The following is a 22,631-nucleotide window of genomic DNA, read 5'->3' on the forward strand; positions in this document are numbered from 1 at the left end:
CTTCGCCGCCTCCCCTTCTCTCTCCTTGCCTCTTGGCTCTCTTCTCTGGACGGTGCCTTTTCGGTTACGTTTCACCTTCTCGCCTCTCTGCTGTCACGCGCACTGGATGCAGCGACCGCCACCACCTCCACCAGCTCAAGCACCGGCTGCCGATGCTTGAGCGGGAGCGAATCGCGCCACAGAAGGAGAACGCACTCCTCTCCCCCAATCCCCCTGCGTGCTTGCGCGTTATCTGCCGATTTTTATTGTCTTCTCTCGGTGCACGATGGCGCGAGATGAGCGCTTCTCGTGGTGCCCAGTGCTGCTGGTGATAGCCCTGTACACCGGCAGCGTGCTGCTCTTCACCACCTCAATGCTCTCCACCTCCACGGTGATGCGGACGGTGGCGACAGAGCCCTGCTGTGACACGAAAGTGCCGCCGGCAGATCAGGTGGTACTCATCTTGATCGATGCCCTGCGGCCCGACTTTGTGCTGTCCTCCCTGCGCCCCTTCGCCCGCACGGGTGGCCAATGCACCGTGCACGAGGACGCGCTGGGGCGCCAGCGCGTGGACGGGGTCTACACCGGGCCAACGCTGCACTACATGGAGGAGTCGCTGCGCTCGAGACGGTCGGCGTCCGTGGCGTTCTTCCTCGTTGCAGACGCCCCAACGACGACGGCGCAACGCATCAAGGCGATCGCCACGGGCACGATGCCCGCCTTTCTCGAGGCCGGCTCCAACTTCAACAGCGAGGCAATCGAGCTGGACAGTATTCTCCGTCAAGTGAACGGTAGCGCTGTACTGCTGGGCGACGACACGTGGGAAAAGATGTTTCCTAACACACCAACGCGACGCCACTGGAAGAGGGCGGTCGGCATTCCTTCTTTCGACGTCGCCGACTTCGACACGAATGACAATGCCGTGCTGGCGGAGGTGTACAGCGTGCTGACAGCCGAGACGCCAGAGGCCGTGTCACGGGTCAGGGTCACCCCCCATGCGGAGGCAGAGGAGCAGGAAGGGCACGCGCGGCTCGTGGTGGCGCACTTCCTCGGCATCGACCACGTCGGCCACCGCGTCAACTCCGACAACCCGTTCATGAATGGCAAGATCCTGCAGCTGGACCAGATGCTGCGCAACGTCAGCCGCACGTTGCGGGAGCGGGCGACGTCGATGAACACAATGTTGCTAGTGCTAGGCGACCACGGTATGACGAACAGCGGTGACCACGGTGGTGACTCGGCGCAGGAGACGGACACCTTCTTGTTCGCCGAGTATTTCCCAGGCACGGACGCAGGCGCGACGCACGCGCATACGCGGTCGTCGCCCGGGGCGAGCTTGGCGAGAGCGCAGGCGCTCATCGAGCAACGCTGGCGAGATGGTGTGGACGCTGAGTTTGACCGACTCCGCAGCTGCCACCGACGTGCTGGGGTGCCGCGCGACCGACTTGGCGCGACGTATCAGGTCGATGTAACGACCACTGTGGCTGTGCTCTTGGGAAGACCCATTCCGTACTCGAACTTTGGCCGCGTGATCCCTGAGGTCATGGTGCTGGCAAACTCCTCTGCCGACATCGACGCCGTCGAACGGTGCAATCTGCGCCAGCTGCAGCGTTACTTCAAGGAGTCGGAGATGAAGGTGCCACGGGACGCCTCGTGGACGAGGCCGGGGATATCCGTCACGCAGAAGCTAGCTGACATGAGCCTCTACGCTCGCCGCACCCGCACGGACATGAACCGCCTCGGCATGTTCATCGGTTCCACCGGGTTGCTGCTGTGCGCCATGTCCCTCCTGTGGTCCCCAACCATCCGCGCGCACGTTCTGCCGTGCAGCGGTGCCGGCTGGTTTATGCGGTGGACAGCTCTCACGCTGCTGCTCCGGCTGTGCTCGGTGTTCTCGAACAGCTTCGTCGTGAACGAAGACTCGGAGGTGCTCGGGCTGCTGAGCTCGCTCCTTATGTTCCTGCTGGTCTCTCGGGTATGGGAGTCGTGGTCGCAGCGCCGATCGAGCCGCGCAGGTCCGTCGTCTGCCGGCGACGGCGCCAAGCTCGCCACTGCGCAGCAGTCGTCTCGTTTGACCGCACTTGACGGTACCTGCTGGGTTGCCACCATTCTTCCGCGCGAGACAATCTTCCTCGGCCTTCTCGTTGTCGGACTGCGACTCGGCGTGCCAATGCTGCTGCGCTACCGCGCCCACATCACGCACACGGTGGACACGGAGAGCGCTGTGGACCGCGCGCTGCTCACGTTGCCGGCGGGGCTGCGGTTTGAGCGAGTAGGCATTGTTTTCGGTGGCATCGCCTGGTCTGCGTTGTACCCGCACCATGTGGGACGCACAACTATGGTCTTCACATGTGCTTGTCTGGCACTAGTCTACCATGTTCCTGTAGCCCACCATGTCGTGCCGCTCCTCTGTATTGCCGCTTACCCACTGACATGTAAGTGGGCGTCGTCGTCGTGGGTCTTGCAGCGCCGCCCTCGTAGTCGAATGGCATCATTAGCCGCCACCTCTGGTCACACCGCCTATGCGTACCTCGTCACGGTGCTATGGCTGAGCTCGTTATGCAACGAGCGGGTGGGGACGGCGATTGTTGTGGCGCTGTACGGCGCCAGTCTCCCATTTCTGTGCTGCTTGCTCCGCGTCGAGCCGGTACTCACGCAGGGTGTCGTGCTGCACCTCTCCGCTTTCGTCGCCTTCTTCGCTGAAGGCCACCAGTGCATGCTGAATACGATCGACTGGAGCTCGTCACTTGTAGGAATGCCCGGTTACAACATGTATGCGGGCGGCGCACTGGTGCTCAGTCGCACCTTTCACACTTTCATGCTGGTACCCTTTGCCCTGCGCGCGTGGCCTGGCGCCGCCGCCGCTGCCGCCGTGGCAAAGGAGAAAGGCAGCCATATCGACGGTGCGGCGTGTGAGGAGGCGAGGAAGGGACATACCACCGCCACCACCGTGGCACTCTCGATGCCCGCGCCGCGAGCGGGAGTCTCCGCCACTGTTGTTATAACCGTGTATACGTATCTCATGCTGGCGCAGTCCGCCATCTCCTGTTTCAACGGGTACGTTCAGAAGGCGCACCTCATGCTCTTCCCAGTCTTCTGCCCCAAGCTGCTCTTCGACGGCGTCATTGCTCTGCTGACTTGCGCAGCAGCGCTGCTTGCACTCATTCATCCCACTCCTTCCAGGCATTGCGTTGTTTTCCCCCGCTGACGTCGGAATAAACGCGAGCGGTTGTGGCCGAAGAGTGCAGGAGGATTGGACGGGTGCGTGCGGTGCGGACGCCATCCGCGTAGGGCAGCTTGCAGGGTGCTCCGTCTATCCATCAGCGCGTGTGCGCGGCGCTCCCATGTAGATATGCGAGGTGCGCACGTCGCCGATGGTGGGGCCTGTGACAAGGCTGGTCGGTAGAGGGGTGGTGGTGGTCAGCATGTCGTGTGTCAGGGAAAGGAACTTGTCGCATAAGAAGGTAGTCAAAAAAAAATGCGTTCACTGTCGATCGTCACATTCTCTCTCTCTCTCACACACACACTTGACGACCGTCGCACGCGCTGAGACGTTGAGTGTATGCTCAAGAGGAGGGACGGAAGGAGGGGGAGGGGGCGGAGTTTTTGATTCTGTCCGAAGGTGTGCGCCCTTTTGTCGCCACCCACTCCCACCCCTCCTCCGTCTGCTGCTCCCATGTGTGTGTGGGTGGAGAGGGGGGGCTCCTTGGTGCAGGTCGACTTCTTCACGCCACAGGCGCAGCAACGACAACAGCCCCCCACAAATACATATACATGTGTATATGCAAGAATCGTAAAGGGAGGAAGATGTGCGGCGTCGATTGGCGTGCCGTAGTGTCGCGTGCGCCGAAGTCTGACACTCCACCGTCTTCACTTGCGCACGTCTCTCTCTTCTTGTATTTGTGCAGAGGGCAGAAGGACGCGTACCCGCTCTGCGCCACTGGTACACGTTCGGGGGGTCGGCCGTCGTACTCGCAGCCCGCGTATGCCTCTCTCCCTTCTTTTTCCTGCGTCTCTTCGCGGTGCCGCTTGCTTGCCTGGCCTGCTGCGGCGACTCCGACTGTGCAGCATACCCGTACGTGGGGACTCACCGCCTCTCCTGTTTCTCGCGTTTGCTCTGCTCCCTCACGCCCAGAGCCATACGCATGTGCCCATAAGCACAGGGGCACATAATGGAGGCCTACATGCACACGCTGCGGCTGCGCGTGCGAGATGCAGCACATTCGTGCTGGACGGCAGCCTTCCCGTCAGATCGTCCGTCGGGTGCCTATTCGATCTATACGTGTATGATCAACAGCGGCCTGCTGGTCTGGAGCTTTGCCGTGGTGCTGTCGCACCCGTGCGAAACGGTGGCGGGGCTTTGGGTGTACGCGGGCATGGCGCACTGCTTCATCAACATGATTTTCGGCGTCTTGGTAGTGGTGCTGACGAGGCGGCAGATCGCCGCCGGCATTCCAGAAGAGACGTCACAGTGGCTCGTGTGTTTCTCTAACCCTCTCATCGCGGTGTACTCGCTGTACCTAGTGTGGGAGATTGTATGGATGATCGCGGTCGGCCAGTTTTCCGACCGCAATCCCCACACCACCTGTTCCTCGCACTTGAACGTGCAGGTTGCCTTCTTTGTGTTCTATCTGCTGGTCGGCTTTGTTCTCTTCCACAGTACGTTCATCACGGAGCGGTGGCGCCGACCGCGGTGGCGGCGCTTTGCGGCGATGCGCTACGACTACCTCCACCGCACACGCACCCGGTACACCGTTCGCTGGAACGATGAGGACACTTCCATCGGTGGCGACGGGGAACCTGTGGACCTCGACCGGGTAGAGATGTCGCCTCCTGACGGCACAGAGCGCACCACCACACTGGACTACGCGAGCGTCACGGATGACTCGACAACGGCAGCTGGCGATGGGCGGCGGGACCGTGATAGTCGCGATGCACGCGGCTGCAGGCGAGCAGGGGGATAGCGCTGCGTATCCATGCACGCAGGCGTGCGTGACGGAGCGACTCCGCCTCCCCCCCCAGTAAAGCAGTGCCCTGGAATCCTTCTTTCTCTGTCGATGTTATGGAGATGTCGGCGTGTTTACACCCACGCACGATTTGTGCGTGGACGCGTCGGTGGCCGCCCCATCCCACCCCTTATAGTGCTCCACTCGCACCTCCTGACCGTACCTCTTCGTCCACCGTCCTTTGTTGGACTTGGGGGCACGGCCGCACCTTTTCCCTTCGTGTTGCGGCTTCCGCGAGCTTTGCAGCACGCCGAGAAGTGTTGGGGAAGGTGTACACAAGCCCACGCGTACGAAGGCAGAGGAACGAGAGCGAGCGCGCTCAGTACACGTGATTCGTTATTGCTTTGCCGGCCTGTGAAGACCTTGCTCCAGTACCTCCTGCTGCTGTCCACACACCCTGTTCTCTGCAAACGTGTGGTGTAAAGAAATGTCTGTGCCAGAGTTCACTATCTTGGGCGATGGAGGCTGCGCTGCTTGACAAGCCTCTCTGTCGGATTGTGGGGACTGGTGCATTCGTCACCACTGTCACTGCACGGTCGGTTGTGTCCCACTCACCCACGCAACTACTCACTCATCCCCATCCACCCACCCCACCCACACGCGCGCCCACGTTTCGAAAGGCTCTTTTCCCTTTCAAGCTACAGACATGCACTGACCCATTCACAACTGCACATGCTCACGTGTGTGCGTGTGAACACACAGCTCTGAGCCTTCCTCCTCCTACCCCGCAATGAGTATCAACGGTGTGGCATTCGCTTTACCCAACTGCACGTCCCCTACTCGCTGCACATTGCCCACCCGTTGATCTCCCTCCCCCTCCCCCCCCCCCGCAGCGTGCGAAGGGGCAGCACATCTGCGGCAGCCCTTGTTTTCAGCTCCCGGCCTTCTTTCTTATGGAAACACTTCTATCTGCTTCGCTTGTTTTCTGTCTCTGCGTCTCCCTTATCTTTCTCCAGCGTGAAGCCTCTGCCTCTTACACGCCCCTTCAAGGCCCCTCTCTTCCCCCTCACTCCTCGCAAGCAGCTCCTTGTCGCCCGCGCTGCGTCGCGCCTGCAGCTTGGCGAGAGGTCCACGACGTTATTTTTTCGGTGTGCGCGCACGTGCGTGAGTGGTGATCCCCCTTTTTCGATTCGCTTCTTCGCGCTCGCACAGGCGCCTGCGCACATATTCTATCATGAAGAACCCCGGCGGCCGAGGAGGCGATGACGGCGGCAATAAGACGTCGTTCGTCAGCGACAGGTCGTATGGGAGGTCGTCTTCAAACAGCCCGTGCCCGATCGCTTAGACGTGTCGGTGTACGTATTCAGCACATCCCAGCTGTGCTGGGCGCTATCTTGCGATCCACCGTGCTCAAGTTCGGCATGTGGTGGTTGATCAACGACAAGCGACCAGACTACTCGAAGCTGGGTCGCACTCGGCCGCCCTGGTGAGGTAAGGCGAGGCGGGTGATCGGGGACCGTGCGTGTGGCGCTTGAGGAGCCGGATAGCGGTCCCTGCTCAATAGACGAGGCTCTTTAGGCTCTAGGTTCGGCTACATCTTCTAGTTTCCTGAGGCAGCCACGGTTTGGCGTGCTGGCTAGTTTTGCCGAGGAAGCACATGCGGCCTCTGTTGGCTTTGCCTGTGGGTAGCTTCTCTGTGTGCCACGGCGCTTGCGAGAGAGGGAGAAAAACATGTCGCTGACATTCCTCCTCACTCCCTTCCCTGCCTATTCAAACGTGAACTGCCTCACTAGCGCTCCAGCCCTTCTATCCACATCCGTGTTCGCCTCAAATACGAGAGATTTGTGCCTCGCTCCAGCGCCTGTGACGTCTCCTTCTCTCTCCTCCTTCCCTGAGTTCTGGTTGCAAGTACGTGGGTGGTGCACACACCACTCGTGCGCAGCGGCCGCGCGCGCACCAACGCATCGTTCCCTGGTGGTGGCTGCGGGTGGACCCTCCCCCCGAGACGGAGAAAAGCTGGCGGCATGCAGGCAGCGACTCCCCCGCGTGGCGGAGATTGCTCGCTCGCCGTGGGCAGAGGGTGCGGCGCAGACAGACATCAAGTCAGGAGCGGCCGCACCGCCCCCTAGCCCCCATGCACGCATAGGCGCAGCGACAAGAGACTGCAGCCCCCTTGGTTGCCGCCATCGCGCTGAATGTGGCGCCGCGGAGCTGGGACGTGTGCTGCTGCGCGGAGAGCCTGGCCAGCCACGACGCAGAGGGCCACGCGTGGCCGCTGTTACGGGCTGGCGCTCCCTCCTCACGGCGCTCGACGCGGCCCCTGCAGGGGCGGAGGGTGGCGTATTGCGGCGCGCTTGGCCGCCATTCGTGGCGCTGCGGCCCCGCCGCGCGCGCGTCTCATTGCCGCCTGTCTTTGGTCGTGGTGAGTTGGAGCACGACGACGACGCCGACGAGCTCGCGACATCTACACTGCCAGAAGAGCCGACGCCAAGCCGACAGCCCCTGCCACCCCGCGCGACAGACGCGGCGCGCCGTTCGCACCTTCGCCTGCGTCTGGCGACGAGCGCGCCTGGCGCGTGGCCCGATTCGGCAGCAGGCGGCTCGTCCGAGACGCCCAGGACGTGGCCGTGGAGTGGCAGCAGCGGTGGGCGTGCTGTGGCTGCGTGTATGCGCCCGTTGGATGAGCTGTGGGCGGTGGCAGGAGTATGCGCGTGGAGGAACAGATGTGCTTGTTTGCTGTGCCGGAGTGCGCAGGGGGTTGCTCTGCCTGCCCTTGTCGCGCCCCTCCCCGCCTCCACGGCGAGGCGAGCCCCTAACACACCACTTTGCCTGTTTGCCGCCCCACAATACGAAGCATATGCACATACGGCGCCAAGCGTCCGAAGGATCTCCCAAGGCCACCCGCGTGAAGCGGCATCCCCGAATGCGGGCCGATGCGACGGGCGCCTCCCCCCTGTGTCCTCGCAAGCGGCGTGTCTCGCCTGCACCTACCCACACACTCTTCTCCTCTTCCACGCCTCTCTCGCCCTCCACCGTCCCCGCGTGCTCTGACGAATCCCTCAAGAAGCATTTCGTCTGCCGCTCCTCCCGCTCTGGGACGTCACACTACCACCATTGCAGCGTCGACATGGGCAGCTTTTCTTCGCCAATGTGGGTGCGGCGCTACGTGCTCAACTTCAATGCCGCGGCGCTGGTGCTGCTAGCGGTGCAGAACGCCGGGTATCTAGTCCTGATAAGCTATTCGCAGCAGCAGGGGAAAGAGTACCAGCTGCCTGCTGGCGGTGCAGAAGCGGAGGAAGAGGAGGGGCGTACGGTCACCTTCAAGGCTTCGCACTTTCTCGCGGCGACGGAATTGGTGAAGCTCTTTCTATCGTTCCTGTGGTGCGTCGTGGACGAAGCTCGGGCAATGCAGCAGGAGCGCTGTTCTGCCGGCGCAGTCGCGACACCAACGGCGGCGTTGCCGGTTGAGGATTCCGGGCGGTGCAGCATCGCACCATTTGCCGAGACGCCCAAGTCCGTCGCGGGTGCCTCGTGTCATCTCTCGCACAATCTCGACGACGCCGCAGACAACATGGACGCTGAATATTTCGATCACGCGGTCCCGCTGCGGTTTCTCTTTTCCCGAAAGAGGTTCGCTGCTGTATTTCTGAGCCGCATGCGCCATGCCCTCGGGCTGGATCACAAGTACAAAGAGGCGCTGCTCATGATTGTGCCCGCCATTGTCTACGCTATCCAGGGGCTGCTGCTCATCTACTCCCTCAAGCTGTTGGACCCAACCGTGTTTCAGGTCCTGTATCAGGTGCGCATCCTCTTCCTGGCAGTCATGATGCGGGTCGTGCTGGACTTCCGTCTCTCGCCCATCCGGTGGGGCGCCCTGGTGGCGCTGATGTTTGGTATCACACTGGCACAGATGGGTGCGCAGAGCACGCGAGCGGATATGACAACCAGTAAAGCAGATGACGCTGCACGATCAGAGATGGAGATCGCTGCGGCAACCGAAAAGACCTCCAGCACGTGGTCAATGGAGGGTACACTGGCGGCGCTCGCTGGCGGCTTCCTGAGCGCGTTCTCCGGTGTGTTCATGGAGTTCGTGGTGAAGAAGCGCGGCAACCAGTTCCACCTGTCAGCGCGCAACATCCATCTCGCGTTCTTCTCGGTCGTGTACTTCTTTATTGTCTTCCTGTGCGAGGTCTTCCAGCCGGAAGAGGGGGGAGGCGGGCTTGATGAGTTCGCGAGCACGTTCTTCGACGGCTTTACCAGGCTGGTGTGGTTTCTGGTGGTCCTGCAGGCGATTGGCGGGATTCTCGTGGCTCTGGTGGTGCGCTACTGCGACAACATCGTAAAGTCGTTCTCCACGGCGTTCGCGATTGTGCTGAGCGGCACGGCGTCCGTGTTTCTGTTGCACACGCCGCTGAACGGGACGTTTCTGCTGGGCTCCTTCCTTGTGATGACCTCCATCACCATGTACACCGCGAAGAAGTAACGGCACATCGAGCTGAGCGACAGGTGGGGCGAGGGGAAACGCATTACCGTTTCTCAGTGAGCGGCAGCCCTTTTTTTTTTTTTTGTTTGTTTGTTTGTTTTTTTTGCATGTGTCTCTGCAGCCTATTTGTTGTTGTGTGCTTGCGGAAAGCTTCGTCGCTCCGGATGGAGTACGCGCACACCTCAGCGCGCGGCTTTCTCAGTGTCCGGTGACTTCACCCACAGTGTCCGTGGAGAAGTCAGGCAAGCCCCCCCCCCCTATCCCCTGCCGATGCTGAGCCAACTCGGGTGGTAAAAGCATCATCCGCCTACAGAGTAGGGAGGCCACTGCGATGTCGTGTCGCTGCTGGTGTCCGCGGTGAGGTCCTGTAGAGGAGGGAGGGCGGTGCTGCGTCGGAGCGTCCTGCTACAGCACACACGCTGGTGCCATCTGTGCGATGGGCAGTGCGTGTGCGTGTCTCGAGCGTATCTCGCGTGGTCCTCACCACCCATTGGTGGGGAGGCCGAGTGTCGTCCCGAGGAAGATAGCAGGTGGCCACCTGCGGACCGGGTATGGGGGTGGGTAGGGCTTGAGGCAGGGACCGTGCTCCGGTGACTGAGCCGGCGCGCATTGTTGTAACGTGTGTGTGTGTGTTTGTGTGTGCCGCTGCGCCGCATGACGCGGTGATGGGTGGTGGGGCCTGTGGCAGCGTTGTTTGTTGCAGTGCTGGTAGAGGTTTAGTGTAGCGTCAGGCACCGTGACGGGATGGTTGTGTTGAAGAAGAGCCAAAGCGAGCTCACAAGCCGCAACCTTCGACAGGCGTTTGATGCGCACCCGTCACTGAAGGGTGCGTGCGGCTGCGGGTTGCGTGTGTACACAGGCACATCTGCGCAGCGTCCTGCAGAGCAGGTGTGCATTCTTGGTAGGTGGAAGGTGATGCGGTGAGGGAACACTGAAAGGCCCAGCGGCTGAGCACGGATTTTCGCTTCCTGCGTCAGGGCTGTCGTTAGACACCCCTCTCCCCGCCCCGCACCTGCATGATGAGGGGGCCGCACAGTGGCCTTGTCGAGGGAGAGATGCGTTGCCGTGGTGCAGGGATGTGTGCTTGCCTGCCTGGCTGCTTGCTTGCTTGCCTCCTTGCCTCCTTGTTCTCCCTTGGTTCAGTGTTTTCTTCTACCCCTTCTTATGTTAAAGTGCTTCGCATTGTCTTTTTTATTTGGTTTGTCTGTTTGTCGGTGTGCTTCGCATGCGTGCCAGCTGCATGGCCCACATTCCCCCTTTCCCCTCTTCTTTACCTTCCCTTTCACCATTTATTTAATTTGTTTTTGTTGCGAGTGAGCTCCATGCAGCTCACCTCGCCTGCCTTTTCTCTCTCACTCTCTCACTCACTCTCTCTCTCCTGTGTGCATACAGGTCACAGGGGCGGCGGCGGCGGCAGAAGAGGCCCCGGCGTATCGCGCGCGTCTCCCCGAGGGGAAGCAAATCATTTTAAGCAGGAGTGCAGGAGAAAGCCCGCGGAAGGTGTTTGAAAATGACAGCGTAGGTTGACAGACAACCTGCCCTCCCCTGTGCACACGCAGATGTAGACATTCCCAGGCGGCATGCCCTCTGTTGAGCGCTCTCGATGCGCGGCCTGCGCTGTCAGTCTGTGCGTGCGCGGAAAGCAATGCGCTGCGTTAAGTATTAAGGGAAGGAGATTAGAGGTGCTAGAAGAGGTCCTTCATCTTGTTGTTGTTGTCTGGGGCAGGCTCGCCATGAACGGCTTCCTCCACGCCCCATCGATACAACTGCACTCGGCACCCTTATACTCTCACAGCTCTGGCGTCACATTGGCATCTATACAGAGCGACTATCGTACTTGTCGCTGTCGGAGTGCTGCACTGCCATTGCTGTTTTCAGCGAACCCGTTTGACTGTTGTTATCTCTTATTTTCTACGGACAGTAGTACTGGCATAAACACTTGCCGTGTGTGTGTGTGTGTGTGTGTGTGTGTGTGTGTGTGTGTGTGTGTGTGTGTGTGTGTGTGTGTGTGTGTGTGTGTGCTCATTGGCCATGCTGGATACGGATTGCGTGATCCCACACAGAGCTGTGTCCTGTGTATGTAGGTGTGCCCGTGGCTGCTGGTGGCGCCAGCTCGCCCTCTTCCCACATTTTCTCACGCCCTCGCGCACATATATATATATATATATATATCAGCTTTGGGTGCCTCTACACATCTGCCCAAACGGTGAGCGGCAAAGTAACGGGCAGTAGCTCAACGGAGGCCATCATGACATGCCGCATACCTATGCGAGTCTAGAGGGTGCCGCGAAGCTTGAAAATTGGTTTTGAGCAAGGAGCCGTCGAAGCGGGACACGACGATGCACAGTTGTATCGAGGAGGATGTCGAGGCCGGACCGAAAGCCACTCCGAATTGTGTGAGCGAGGTCTTGTGAATACAAAGGTATAGGAGTTGGTACCCCCTCCCTCCCATGTACGCCTTTGTGCAGGCAATCAATGTCCGGCGAAGGCGGTGCGGCGTTGGTGTCCCTCTCAGCACAAAGCGCACGCCACCACGGCTTCCCGTGAATATGTGCACATCGATGTGTGCATAACGCCCTCCCCCCTCCCTCCCTCCCTCCCTCCCCCTTTTGCTGTATATGCACATATATATATATATATAGGCGCATACATGCACGCATCTCTCTCTCTCTCTCTCTCTATATATATATATATGTAGCTTTCTGTATAAGTGTTCGTGTGTGGATCTATATAATGATATATATATACATATATGCATATATATGTATATATATATATGTTTGTTTGGGGGGCGGGTGTTATTCTTCATCTTTTTCCCGTCCCTCCCTCCTCCACTCTTTTTTCGTTTTGTTTTTCGCTTCTCTACGTATCTTTATCTCGAATACGCCCCCCCCCCCCACACACACACACACGAAAAAAAAAACGATGGGGCCTTCCTGTGCATGCATCTCGTGTTCCGCACCCACCTCCACTACACAGACGCATGCTTATCTTCTTATCTTCTCGTCATTGTTTCTTCAGCCGCAGGGGGCCGAGTGATGAACCTGCGCAAAGAAGAGTTCTCTTGTTGTTGTTTCCTTGTATTGCCCTTGCACGGCACCACACGGTATTTGTAGGTGAACATGATGCGTTGCCCTGGTGACACCCGCACGCTGCTGTAAAGTCCTTCACCCCCGCCGTGTGGTTCACGCTGTATGGTACCGTCTCATTGTTGTGTTATTAGATAGTGTAGGCTCATTTTCTTTTGCGTGTCAGTGTGCGTCTTCCTCTGCATTGCGCTGCAGTCCACATGCCACGATGCGGCTTATCCGTTCCACCTTCTTTTTTTCTTTCTGTGAGGCAGCAGGCATCCCTGCAACTCACTTCACGCCCCTCGGTGATTTGGAGCGGGTGGCACTGTCTATACGGACCGCGCAACAAGATTCCCACTGATATGTGGACGCGCACTCGCGACGGTGCAAGAAATGTTTCATGGTCCGTCTTTAAAGCAGTGTATTGGCTGCGCGTGCTCTCTCTCGGAAAAAGAAGATCTTGAAGCTGTGCTTGACCTGTGTCTCGGCGGTTTTACTCCAGTCGCCGCTAGTAGGATGCGTTTACAGACCTGGCCAAAACTCTACCTGAAGGATCAATGAGGCCCGCGGGCGTAGTAAAGACGCGGCGGAATGTGTGCGCCTAATTATGACGGAATGCTGAAAAGTGCATGGGGTCAGCCGGGACCGCCAGCAAGGAGTCTATCACGCTCTCCTCATGCCTTCCACCATCTCTTTACTTAGCCGCGTTGACACCCATGCTCTTCTCATTTCCACCTTGCCGCCCCAAGACACACAAACACGCTGGATTCATAGAACGCCTCGGTCTTCTCGCACCTTCGCACAGTGCCGCTCTCCCTCCTGCCCTCCTTCCCCTCTCCTCGCCTCTCTCCTGTGTATCCACTCCTCCATATCAATGCATGCCCTCACGCTTCGTCGTCGGTGTGCGGCAGGAGCACTCAGGCCGACACAAGCGAAGCATCCCATCACAGGCGAAAGCAGGGTCTCCTAACCCCCCGAAGCGTGGCGGTGCAGACGAAACTAACAACGAAGGGTCTGAAAATGTCTCCGTCATCATTTGCGCGTTGCACACTCAACACCGACGTCAGCGACAGCGATAAAATTCGTGCAAGCACCGGCGCCGAAGCTCCGTAACAAGCACTAAGCGAAAAAAAAAGAGCAAGAACGGTGCAGACATTCGCGAACGTTTTTTTTTTCATCGTCTTCACTACTCCCGTGCTCATGCTTCCCGGTTGCCATGCGGTCTCCTGGCGCAGAGTAGCGCCGTGGAGAAGGGACGGAAAGAAAGGAAGCACCACACACACACCACACACACATGACTGCCGCCTCTTTCAGCTCCGCTCTTGCGTTCTTGTCCCTCTCCCATTCTTTTTTCGTTGTTTCGCGTGAAGCGTGCCAGTCCTCCTCCTCCCCTCCTCCTTCTCGACTCGTCGGCACAACTGCGTCTCTGTTGCCGGTCGGCGTGTTCTCATGGCAAATCGGACTTTGACTGCCTCCCTCCTCTGCCGTACCTCACGTCCGCTGCCCGCCTTCCCCCACCCCCTTTTTTTCTATTCTCTCTCGATAAGGTCGTGTGCCACCACTTCGACCCCCCCCCCTGTTGGTTAGTGTTGGTCTTCTCGTCCTTGCCAGCCATCTCTCTTCTGCTGCCACAATCAAGAAGCCGTAGATATACGCATTGCCTGCGCCACGCTGTCCGTCTGTCTGTCTCTCCCTCTCACTCTCTCTCTGCGAACCCCCCATCCGACTTGTGCCCCTAACTTCCTCCTCCGCTGCTGCCGCCCGTGCGCCACCCAGCCCCACTTTTCCTTCGTCCTGTTGAGGGTCTTTTGAGTTTCGCTGTCGCGCATGGTTGCATCTCTGTTGTTTCCTGCGTGCGTGCGTGTTGTCCTTTGGTGGGGATTTGTATCTCTCCTCTGGGTCCCCTCCCCATCCCCCATCCCCAACACACACACACACTCACAACCCTTCCTCCTGCCTACTTGCCTCGTTCTCTAGGTGCACACCCATACACATACACGCACACACACACACACATACACACACACACAACCAGTCGCAGCCCCCGCACACGCCTACACGCCTCGACATCGGGTACATACGTGCATTCAATACACCGTTTGCGCGCATATGCTTCGTCACGTGTGCTCGTCCGCCGTCGTGGCCTACAGTGCTGGCCTGGCGCCGGTCAGCTGCCGCCGTGACGGGTCGACGAGCTACTTCTCGGCCGTGCCGCGCGCGCCTCCAGATGCCATCATGGGCATTGCTGCGGACTTTGCCAAGGACATGTGCCCAAGCAAGGTAAACCTTTGCATCGGAGTCTACCGTGATGAGCAGAACAAGCCCTTTGTGCTGGAGTCTGTGCGCAAGGCCATGTCGCACATTGTGGAGCGCGACACGCAGATGGACTATGCACCCATTGCGGGTCTGCCGTCCTTCGTGAATAGCGTGCAGCGGCTATGCTTTGGAAAGCCAATGCTGGACGTTCAAGGGGACCGCATCGCCTCGGCACAAACTCTTAGTGGCACCGGTGCCCTGCACCTCGGCGTGCAGCTACTGCAGCGCTCCTCTGGTGGCTCCGGCACCGCGACGCTGCACATCCCGAGCCCCTCCTACCCGAATCACCTGAATATCCTGCAGCATCTAAACGTTGAGGCTAGCTATTACCCGTACTACAATCTGAACACGCATCGCTTGAACATCGAGGCGATGCTCAACTATCTGCGCCAGCTGCCCGCCGGCTCCGTGGTCCTGCTGCACGCCTGTGCGCACAACCCGACTGGGTGCGACCCTACTCCAGAGGAATGGCAGCAGATTGTAGACGTCATCTGCCGAAGCGATCTCATTCCGTTCGTTGACATGGCATACCAGGGTTTTGCGACGGGTGACATCGAGCGTGACGCCTACGTCCTACGCGCGTTGAATCAGCAAGAGGTCCCCACGTACTTGGTGGCCCAGTCGTTGGCGAAGAGCTTTGGTCTCTACGGGCATCGCACTGGCGCCGTCCACATCCGCTGCACCACGCAGAAGGAGAAGGCAAATGTCCTGTCGCAGCTGCAGTCGACGATTCGCGCCACCTACAGCAACCCTCCCATCTTCGGTGCTCGCATCGCGGACGAAATTTTGCGAACCCCGCAGCTGCGCGAGCTGTGGAAGTCGGAGCTGAACCAGATGTCGAGCCGACTGCAGGATGTTCGGCACCGCCTCGTGGCCCAGCTGCGTGCTTGTGGCTCGACGCGCGACTGGGAGTACCTCGAGAAAGGTGTGGGTATGATGTCGCTGACGGGGCTGACGGAGGAGCAGGTGATGGCGCTGCAGCAGAAGTACAGCGTCTACCTGACGCGCAACGGTCGCATCGCATTTTCTGGACTGAGCTCCGAAAATGTGGCCTACGTCGCTCAGTCCATCCACGATGTGTCCCGGTAGACGATGGACAGACACGGGGTACGTGGTTGATGTGGCCCCCTTCCCTGCCAGCAGCAGGCTGCGTTGCTGCGCACGCGTTCTCTCTCTCGCTCACTGCTGCAGCGAAGACCAGCACGCGCGGTCTCTGCGTGGCCTCGGCATCGGACTGTGAGCGCAAAATGCGTCGTTATAGTTCCGTTGAGCGGTGCAGCTCATCCTTGCCCCATCCCTCCTTCATTGTCCGCGACCCGCTCCCTGGGCGTCTCCAGCCGCCGAGTCGTACGGTGCCGCACATGCGGAGACGCCCACTTGCAGGTTTGGGCAGACGTGCACACGTAAAACGCTGAGAACGGTGGAGAGGGCGAAGACGCCAACGTAGCAGCCGAATTATCACAGAAACGGGGAAATGGAGTGGAAGGGCTCGAAGGCGGCAAAACAGGCCCAAACTTCGTGCCGCCGCCCGAAACGAGTTGCACAGATGCGGTGCGGTGAGACCGCAAGACAACCCTCACCCCCGCCCCCCCCCCTCCCCTCAACACCTGGGGGCGGCGACGAACATGTCTGCGTGCGTGCCTTTTGCCTTACACTGAGGCATGGGAGTGCTTCTGTGCGTCAGCAAGAGAGGGGGCTGCGCGGACTGCGAAACCGGCCGATCCTTCCTCCAGAAGGAACGAGAAAGAAAACAAAGCACCGCTGAGTCGTGGGGCGCCCAGTCACGGTGTGCTCCTCCGCTGCGGTGCCGGAATGCAGATGAAGGCACGCATGCGCATGCACGCATCGCAGCGTCGCCTTCTCACGTGCCGCGGCAACGGTGCCCTCTCTTCGCCCCACGCCCCACCTCACTCCCGCAGGCGGAAGGAGAAGGAGCAAGTGCCCAACAAACCCGGAGCATGGGCGTCGGCGTCGTGCAGGTGTGGGCTTACCGCTGCTCGTGCTCCTTGACACGAAGCCATAGGCTCCTTGCCTCTCCCCTCCCCCTACGCCCTGTAAACTCCCCCGGCAACTGCGAAGAGGCTTTCGCGGTTTCGATGGCTAATGCTTTTCGTGTATATCTGTGTGTATGTGTGCCCTCGTAATTAATGCACGTGAGGCGCGCAGCAGGAGCCGGTGGCGGCTCAAGATGATCTCTTGTTTTGTGGCAGTGCTAGGATGCGAGGCGTCAAGGGCGACCACCCTCCTCCGCCTCCCTTCCTTTCGTAAACCTCGAGCTCTGTTGACTGAGCACATGGCATGCCATGCCATCCACACACACACACACATACATACACACGCACACGGCCCTCCCTTTGGTTACTTGCTCAGGTGTGTCAGCGTAAGCGTGGGTGCCGGGAGAGGGAAGGAGGGTATGCTTTTTCTGGCGTTGACATCCACGCCCCTGAAACCCACCGCACAGCTCGCACCGCGCTACCATAGATGAAGACGGAAGGGGGGCAATGGGCCGTTGATGACTGCAAGCGTTCCACGTCTGCAACAACCAGTGAGGGCCGGAAAGGAAAAACGACAGAACAGGCGTAGACGAGCGTCAACACAAAGTCATTGCTGCACGGCGCGCCCATCCTTGTGTGTGCGAGCCGCCTCAAAGCATGGGAGGTGAGGAAAACGAGCGAAAGGAAAGGGGGCGGGTCTCCCCACCCCCTCTCACGTCACCGCACGCCCGAGCTCACTATGTCAGGAAATCCTTTTCGATTCGCTCGTTGCATCTCCCATACGGCGTGGGGCGTTGTTCAGAGGCCCGCAGTGAACTTGTGAGTGCGTGACGTCTGTATAGGGCTTCCCCCATAAAGACACAAGAAGTCGCCTGTGTGTTGGTGTCTCACGTAAAAGAGGTGTCCACCATTGCTTTCTCTCCCTCTTTCCTGGTCACCTCTATCCCTTCCCTCAACGTTCAAACGTGCTCACACACGCACACACACACACACGTCTTCGACCGGCACCAACACCTGCAGTGAGGGCTGAGTCGCTCGAACTTGACCGGCACAGCAACTTAACGCAAGGTGCCACGAGGAGGCGTTGAGGTTCAGGGGTAGAGACAGCGAATCTGGTGCAGACGTTGTCCACACCCTCTCCTGAGTGCGGTACAGCATAGAGAAACGGCAACTCTCCTCCTGCCCTCGCCCCGGCCAAGAGCGTGGTGGCCATACTTTGCTCTCCGACTCTGACTCCCTGCCGCGTGTCTACTTGCGAAATACTTGGCATCTGGGGCATCGCCTGCTCATTTCTTGCTGTTGCTGCTGCGCGCCTTCTCCCTGACGGCGCAGCGCGATGCTGCAAGACCAGGATCGCAGCAGACGGGCCAAGAGAAAGCACGCGCAGACCTCTTCTTCTTTCGACCGCTGGCTAGAACGAACGCAGCGGCGTGGTGCTGGCGCGCACGGTAGCGGAGTGGATCACCGGTCTTACATGGACGACGGATGCCACGTCGACCCGCAAAGCATCGGCCGGGCTGCGCTGGGCCACCGCAGCAGCCACGCGCCGCTGCCTTGGTCGCCGGTGCTGTACCCTATCTCCCCTCCGGGGCAGCACAGCCGCCTGGAAGATTTAGAAGCTCGGTTGCTAATGCAAGGGCACTACAACCATCTTTTCCCAGCGGCCGCTGCACGCGACGAGGTGGGCTATAACGCCATCAGCGCACCGCAGGTGGCGCCCGCGAGCCGGACTCTGGATATGCCGCCCAGCGATGCGGCATCTTCGCACTCGTGCGGCGGCGTCGCATACTCGCTCGGCGGTACCGTGGATGGAATAGCCAAGGATGGCGGTCGTTCTGTCGCGATTGGCGGGCCGTTGTTTCTCAGCACACCCCACCGCCATACTCAGGAAGTGAGGAGCCGCTGCGCGCTGCCGAGCGGCGGCACCGATGCGACGGGTGTCATCAGCGCAGCCGAGGTAGAGGCAGAGCGGTACATTGCGCGTCTCGAGGAAGAGGTGCAGACGCTGATGATGGAGATCTCTGACAAGGATCGCTGCATTGTCTTGATTTCGGCTGCGAAGGAGGCGATGGCGGTTCAGCTGCAGGAGCAGATGACGAGAGGGGACCTAATCTCGGACGAGAGCGCCACGCGGCAGATGCTGAGCTACAACTTTATGCGTAGGGTGGCGTTCCATAAGACACAGGCGGAGAGTAACCTGGCACTGGAGCTCAACACCCAAATCTCCGTTCTCAAATACGAGCTGAAACTTGCAGAAACCATGCTAGCGCAGTCGCAGAGCAGCGCCACCGCCGCGGCGTCTCAGCACCAACAGCAGCTGCTCAAGGAAAAGAAGGGCGAGGACGAGCTGGCCCGCTCCTTCTCCGCCACTTTAAGGTCTCTCCTGCAGGACGAGTACGATCGTCTGGCGCAGCTTGTGTCAGAGATGCCAAGCAAGGTGCAGATGATAATGTCCGCAAGTGGTAGCACGCCGCGCGGCGAGGGGGACAATGCCGCAAAGGATGCGGTGGCACTCCAGCAGCGACGGCTGCACGAATTGCTAGAGTCTCTGCTCGCCTCGCGCGGTGGTGCGGCAGCCTCGCCGTCGCCACCGCCGCTCAAGGACGCGGACTCGTCGCACCTTGTCGGCCTTGTCTCGAGTGTGTGCCGCCATCATGCTGCTATGACTGATATCTACTGTGCCGAGGCCGACCGGAAGGCAGCGTTGGCGCAGTATGAGGGCGACATTGTGCGCCTCATCAGTGCGAAGCAAAGCGTGCTTACCTGGGCAACGCTGTATCAGGAAAAGAAGGATGAGGTCAAGCATCTGAAGGAGAAGATCATGAGCCTGCGGGCCGAACTGCGGGCTGCACAAGAGCAGAGTCGACGAGTCGTCAGCAGCGGTCCGAGCGCGGGTGGCGGGGTGGGTAGCGCCATCAGCACGCAGAGATACGAGGCGTACGCTGCGCCATACGTGCCTGCCTCGGCGAAGCTGCGAAGGTCGTCGCGTGATGCACCTGAAAGCTCTTCTATCTCACCGCAGATGAAGCCTCGAGCTGCTGCCATCAAGATGCCGATCGGCGTACTGCGAGAAGAGGCTCGGCGCCTCGGTGCCCTGCCGGCGTCGTACTACTGGCCGCTCGTCAGGAGCGCGTCCCCGTCAATGGGCTCTCTCTCCGCATCAAGCAGCCCGGCGAAGGCGGAACGGAGGCTTCGGATTCAAGACCGAAAGCATGAGGCGAGCGGCAAGCGCGGTGGCTCTGAGGAGGCGGTTGCGGCGTCTGCTGTTGTCGAAGTGCTCACAGTCGTCAGCAGCTCGAGTCACGCGTGCAGCCCGGCTGTGTCCGCCAGTCAAGCCGCACCGCGCCAGCTGGAAAGTGGAGGCACGTCGCCGTCAGCACCGTCGCCTCGGGCGGCGCTGCCACGCACAGAGAAAGCTCAGCGCTCTGCTGCGCAGTCGCAGCCGCGGGTGCGTGGCCGGAGACAACGCTCGCAGACGACGAGTCAGAAGTGTAGTTCACGAACGGCTCTCTCCAGCTCGTCGTCCTCGTCCCGTCAAAGTAAGGTGCTTCCTGCTGCCCGCGCGCTGAAGGTGGCAACGTTGAAGCGCGTATTCGCAGCGGAGGAGGCGAGTAGCTTGGACTCTTCATCCTCGGCCTCCTCCCTATCTGTACTCAGCCACACCAAACCGCAGAGGGCGGCTGCCAAGCCCACAGCGGCGACGGCGACGCAGCAGCCCCGACCGAAGGCACTGCACAACTCCTTTGACGATGCCGACAGCGGTTCGAGCGACGCGGGAGCAGCGACGGTGCCAGAGGGCACTTTCGATGCGTTGCACAGACGTTCAACCTCAAAGCTTGCAGCGACCGGTGCGTCTGCCAAGGCCGCCGTGTCCAGCAAGACGATCTCCTCGGCCGCCGCAGCGTCCGAGAACCCAAAGAAGCACCGCGCAAAGGTAGGGGGAGGCGATGACGCGTCGTCTGCCAACGTCAGCATGACGTCGCTCTCATCCGTACCTGTGAAGACCACCGTCGGCGGCCTGAGCACCTCGGCGCGTACGATCGAAAATAAGGGCACAAGCGCCGCCTCCGCCAAGCCAACTCACATGCGGAGGTCATCCTTTGATGAGGACGACAGCGACGATGGAGCCGAAGACAGCAGCAGCAGCTCCGACAACGCCTCGGCCACCCCGGTTCCTGCACCGCGTGCCAGGGTCGGCTCAAGCACGGCAAGGGCCTCCACCGCGGCAGCGAAGCCTTCAGCAGAAAGACGATCGGTTTCTGCTACCACCAACACCACCCCTTCCACTTCTAGGCTCGGGGAGGCGACATCAAAAATATTATCTGCAAAGCCAACCAAGCTGAAACTACCCACGTGGTAAGTTCAATGAAGATGCGGGTGGTGCTGCTGCTGCTGCCGCTAGAGGAGGGAGGGAGGGAGGGGGCGCAAGACGTCAGAGAGGGTGGCCAGCGTAAGCGTATACGTTTGCCTGCCAAACTTGTCGGAAAAGAGCAAGCGAGGAAGCGGGCGCCACCGTCTCACACGTGGATCAGTTCCACAATCACTCGAAGCAGGCCAGGCTGTACACTGCTCGAACGCGCTGCAACGTATGGCAACCGTTTGCGCGTGACATCTTCAATTGAAGGATGACGGAGTGGTTCGTGCTGCGTTGGGGGTGGCGCGCGCAATACACAGCGAGAAGCAGAATGAGCGGCAGACATCGTCTGCTGATGTGTGCATGTTTGGCATGATAGATTAGCGCGCCTGCGTGCTGCAACCCCCTTCCCTTACAGCGGTTGTTCACATGCCTGCACTAGGTGGTGGTGTCGGCGTGACGGCGGCCGTGGGTGGAGAAGGGTATGCATGTTTTTCTCCTTGTGCAGCGAAGAGAGAGTGTCGAGGAGAGAGAGGGGGGGTGGATTCCATGACGTGCACTACTGGGAGACGGTGTTTTTTTTGCTGCCAGACGGGAGAGAACGAAGGGCCTCTACCGTCTCCGTCGCAGTGGTGCGTAACTGTGAAAAACTTTCTTCTGCTTTGCTGCTGTGCGCTTGCTTGTTTGTGCGTCTCTGTCGCTCGCCTTCTCTCTGCTGGCGTTGCGCGCGTGCTGATCGCTGCTTGGCGGTTGCTCGTCTATAAAAGATGTAGCGCACCACCGAGCGTTCCCCTCTTCCTCTATGCACACCTATGTATATGTGCGTGTGTCTGTGTAGATGTACGTGGTTGTGGATTTATGCACCGTTTCCGTTGGTGCGTCTACACATGTCAACCTGTCTTGCTTTAGATGTGGATGTGGCCTGTCGCTGGCTAGGTGTGCATGTGTGTGACGCTCATCAACTGCACAGCATCGCCCTTCCTTCTGCTTCGCCCTCTTTCCCCTTCCACCCTGAGAAATTTTGTCTCTGTGTTTGACCTTCTCTCCCCCGATCCTTTTCGTCGTCGGGGCAGGGAGGGGAGGGGGAGATGGTTCTTCGATGCTGCTTGCTCGTTCGCTATGCTCTTCCACGGGCCTCATCCGTTCATTACACGTCGCCGACTTCCGATTTATGTGGATGCCCAACTCGCTTGTACACGGTTAGACGCCTACATCTCATGGCATCCGTCCCTCTCTCCTGCTGCCTTCCTGGTCTTTTCGAGTCCCGGCTGTCGCGTAGGCCTGCGTGTGGAGAAGGGTGCGAGCGCAAGCTCAAAAAGCGACGAAAGACAACCCCTCGTGACAAGAGGGACACATCTCAGCGCGTGGTATTCTTGGGGCTCAGCACACACCACTCTCTCTGGGGGGGGGGGAGCCTAGCGGCCCCTCAACCTCTCGTCCGTGACAGGGTCCAGCGCCTACGGCACAGGGAGGCGAGTGCGATGTCGT

The 22,631-nt window shown here is 59.8% G+C and overlaps 5 protein-coding genes across 5 annotated transcripts; all 5 read left to right on the top strand.

The window, feature by feature from the left end:
* Window positions 1-265: 265 nt before the first annotated feature.
* Window positions 266-3,187, top strand: LMJF_24_0340 (putative ethanolamine phosphotransferase; the record flags this gene model as incomplete). Its single annotated transcript, XM_001683499.1, has 1 exon — window positions 266-3,187. The coding sequence occupies one exon, from the start codon at window positions 266-268 to the stop codon at window positions 3,185-3,187; it is 2,922 nt and encodes a 973-aa protein (XP_001683551.1).
* Window positions 3,188-4,151: 964 nt separating this feature from the next.
* LMJF_24_0350 (conserved hypothetical protein) lies at window positions 4,152-4,943 on the top strand (the record flags this gene model as incomplete). Its single annotated transcript, XM_001683500.1, has 1 exon — window positions 4,152-4,943. One exon carries the CDS (start codon window positions 4,152-4,154, stop codon window positions 4,941-4,943), a length of 792 nt encoding a protein of 263 aa, XP_001683552.1.
* Window positions 4,944-7,605: 2,662 nt separating this feature from the next.
* LMJF_24_0360 (putative UDP-galactose transporter) lies at window positions 7,606-9,408 on the top strand (the record flags this gene model as incomplete). Its single annotated transcript, XM_001683501.1, has 1 exon — window positions 7,606-9,408. One exon carries the CDS (start codon window positions 7,606-7,608, stop codon window positions 9,406-9,408), a length of 1,803 nt encoding a protein of 600 aa, XP_001683553.1.
* A 5,180-nt stretch (window positions 9,409-14,588) lies between these two features.
* Window positions 14,589-15,884, top strand: LMJF_24_0370 (putative aspartate aminotransferase; the record flags this gene model as incomplete). The annotated part of the gene is made up of 1 exon (XM_001683502.1): window positions 14,589-15,884. The coding sequence occupies one exon, from the start codon at window positions 14,589-14,591 to the stop codon at window positions 15,882-15,884; it is 1,296 nt and encodes a 431-aa protein (XP_001683554.1).
* A 2,241-nt stretch (window positions 15,885-18,125) lies between these two features.
* Window positions 18,126-21,149, top strand: LMJF_24_0380 (ppg3-related protein-like protein; the record flags this gene model as incomplete). Its single annotated transcript, XM_001683503.1, has 1 exon — window positions 18,126-21,149. The coding sequence occupies one exon, from the start codon at window positions 18,126-18,128 to the stop codon at window positions 21,147-21,149; it is 3,024 nt and encodes a 1,007-aa protein (XP_001683555.1).
* Between the last annotated feature and the right edge of the window lie 1,482 nt (window positions 21,150-22,631).

The sequence above is a fragment of the Leishmania major genome, chromosome 24 (genome assembly GCF_000002725.2).
Source record: "Leishmania major strain Friedlin complete genome, chromosome 24".
Lineage (NCBI taxonomy): Eukaryota > Euglenozoa > Kinetoplastea > Trypanosomatida > Trypanosomatidae > Leishmania > Leishmania major.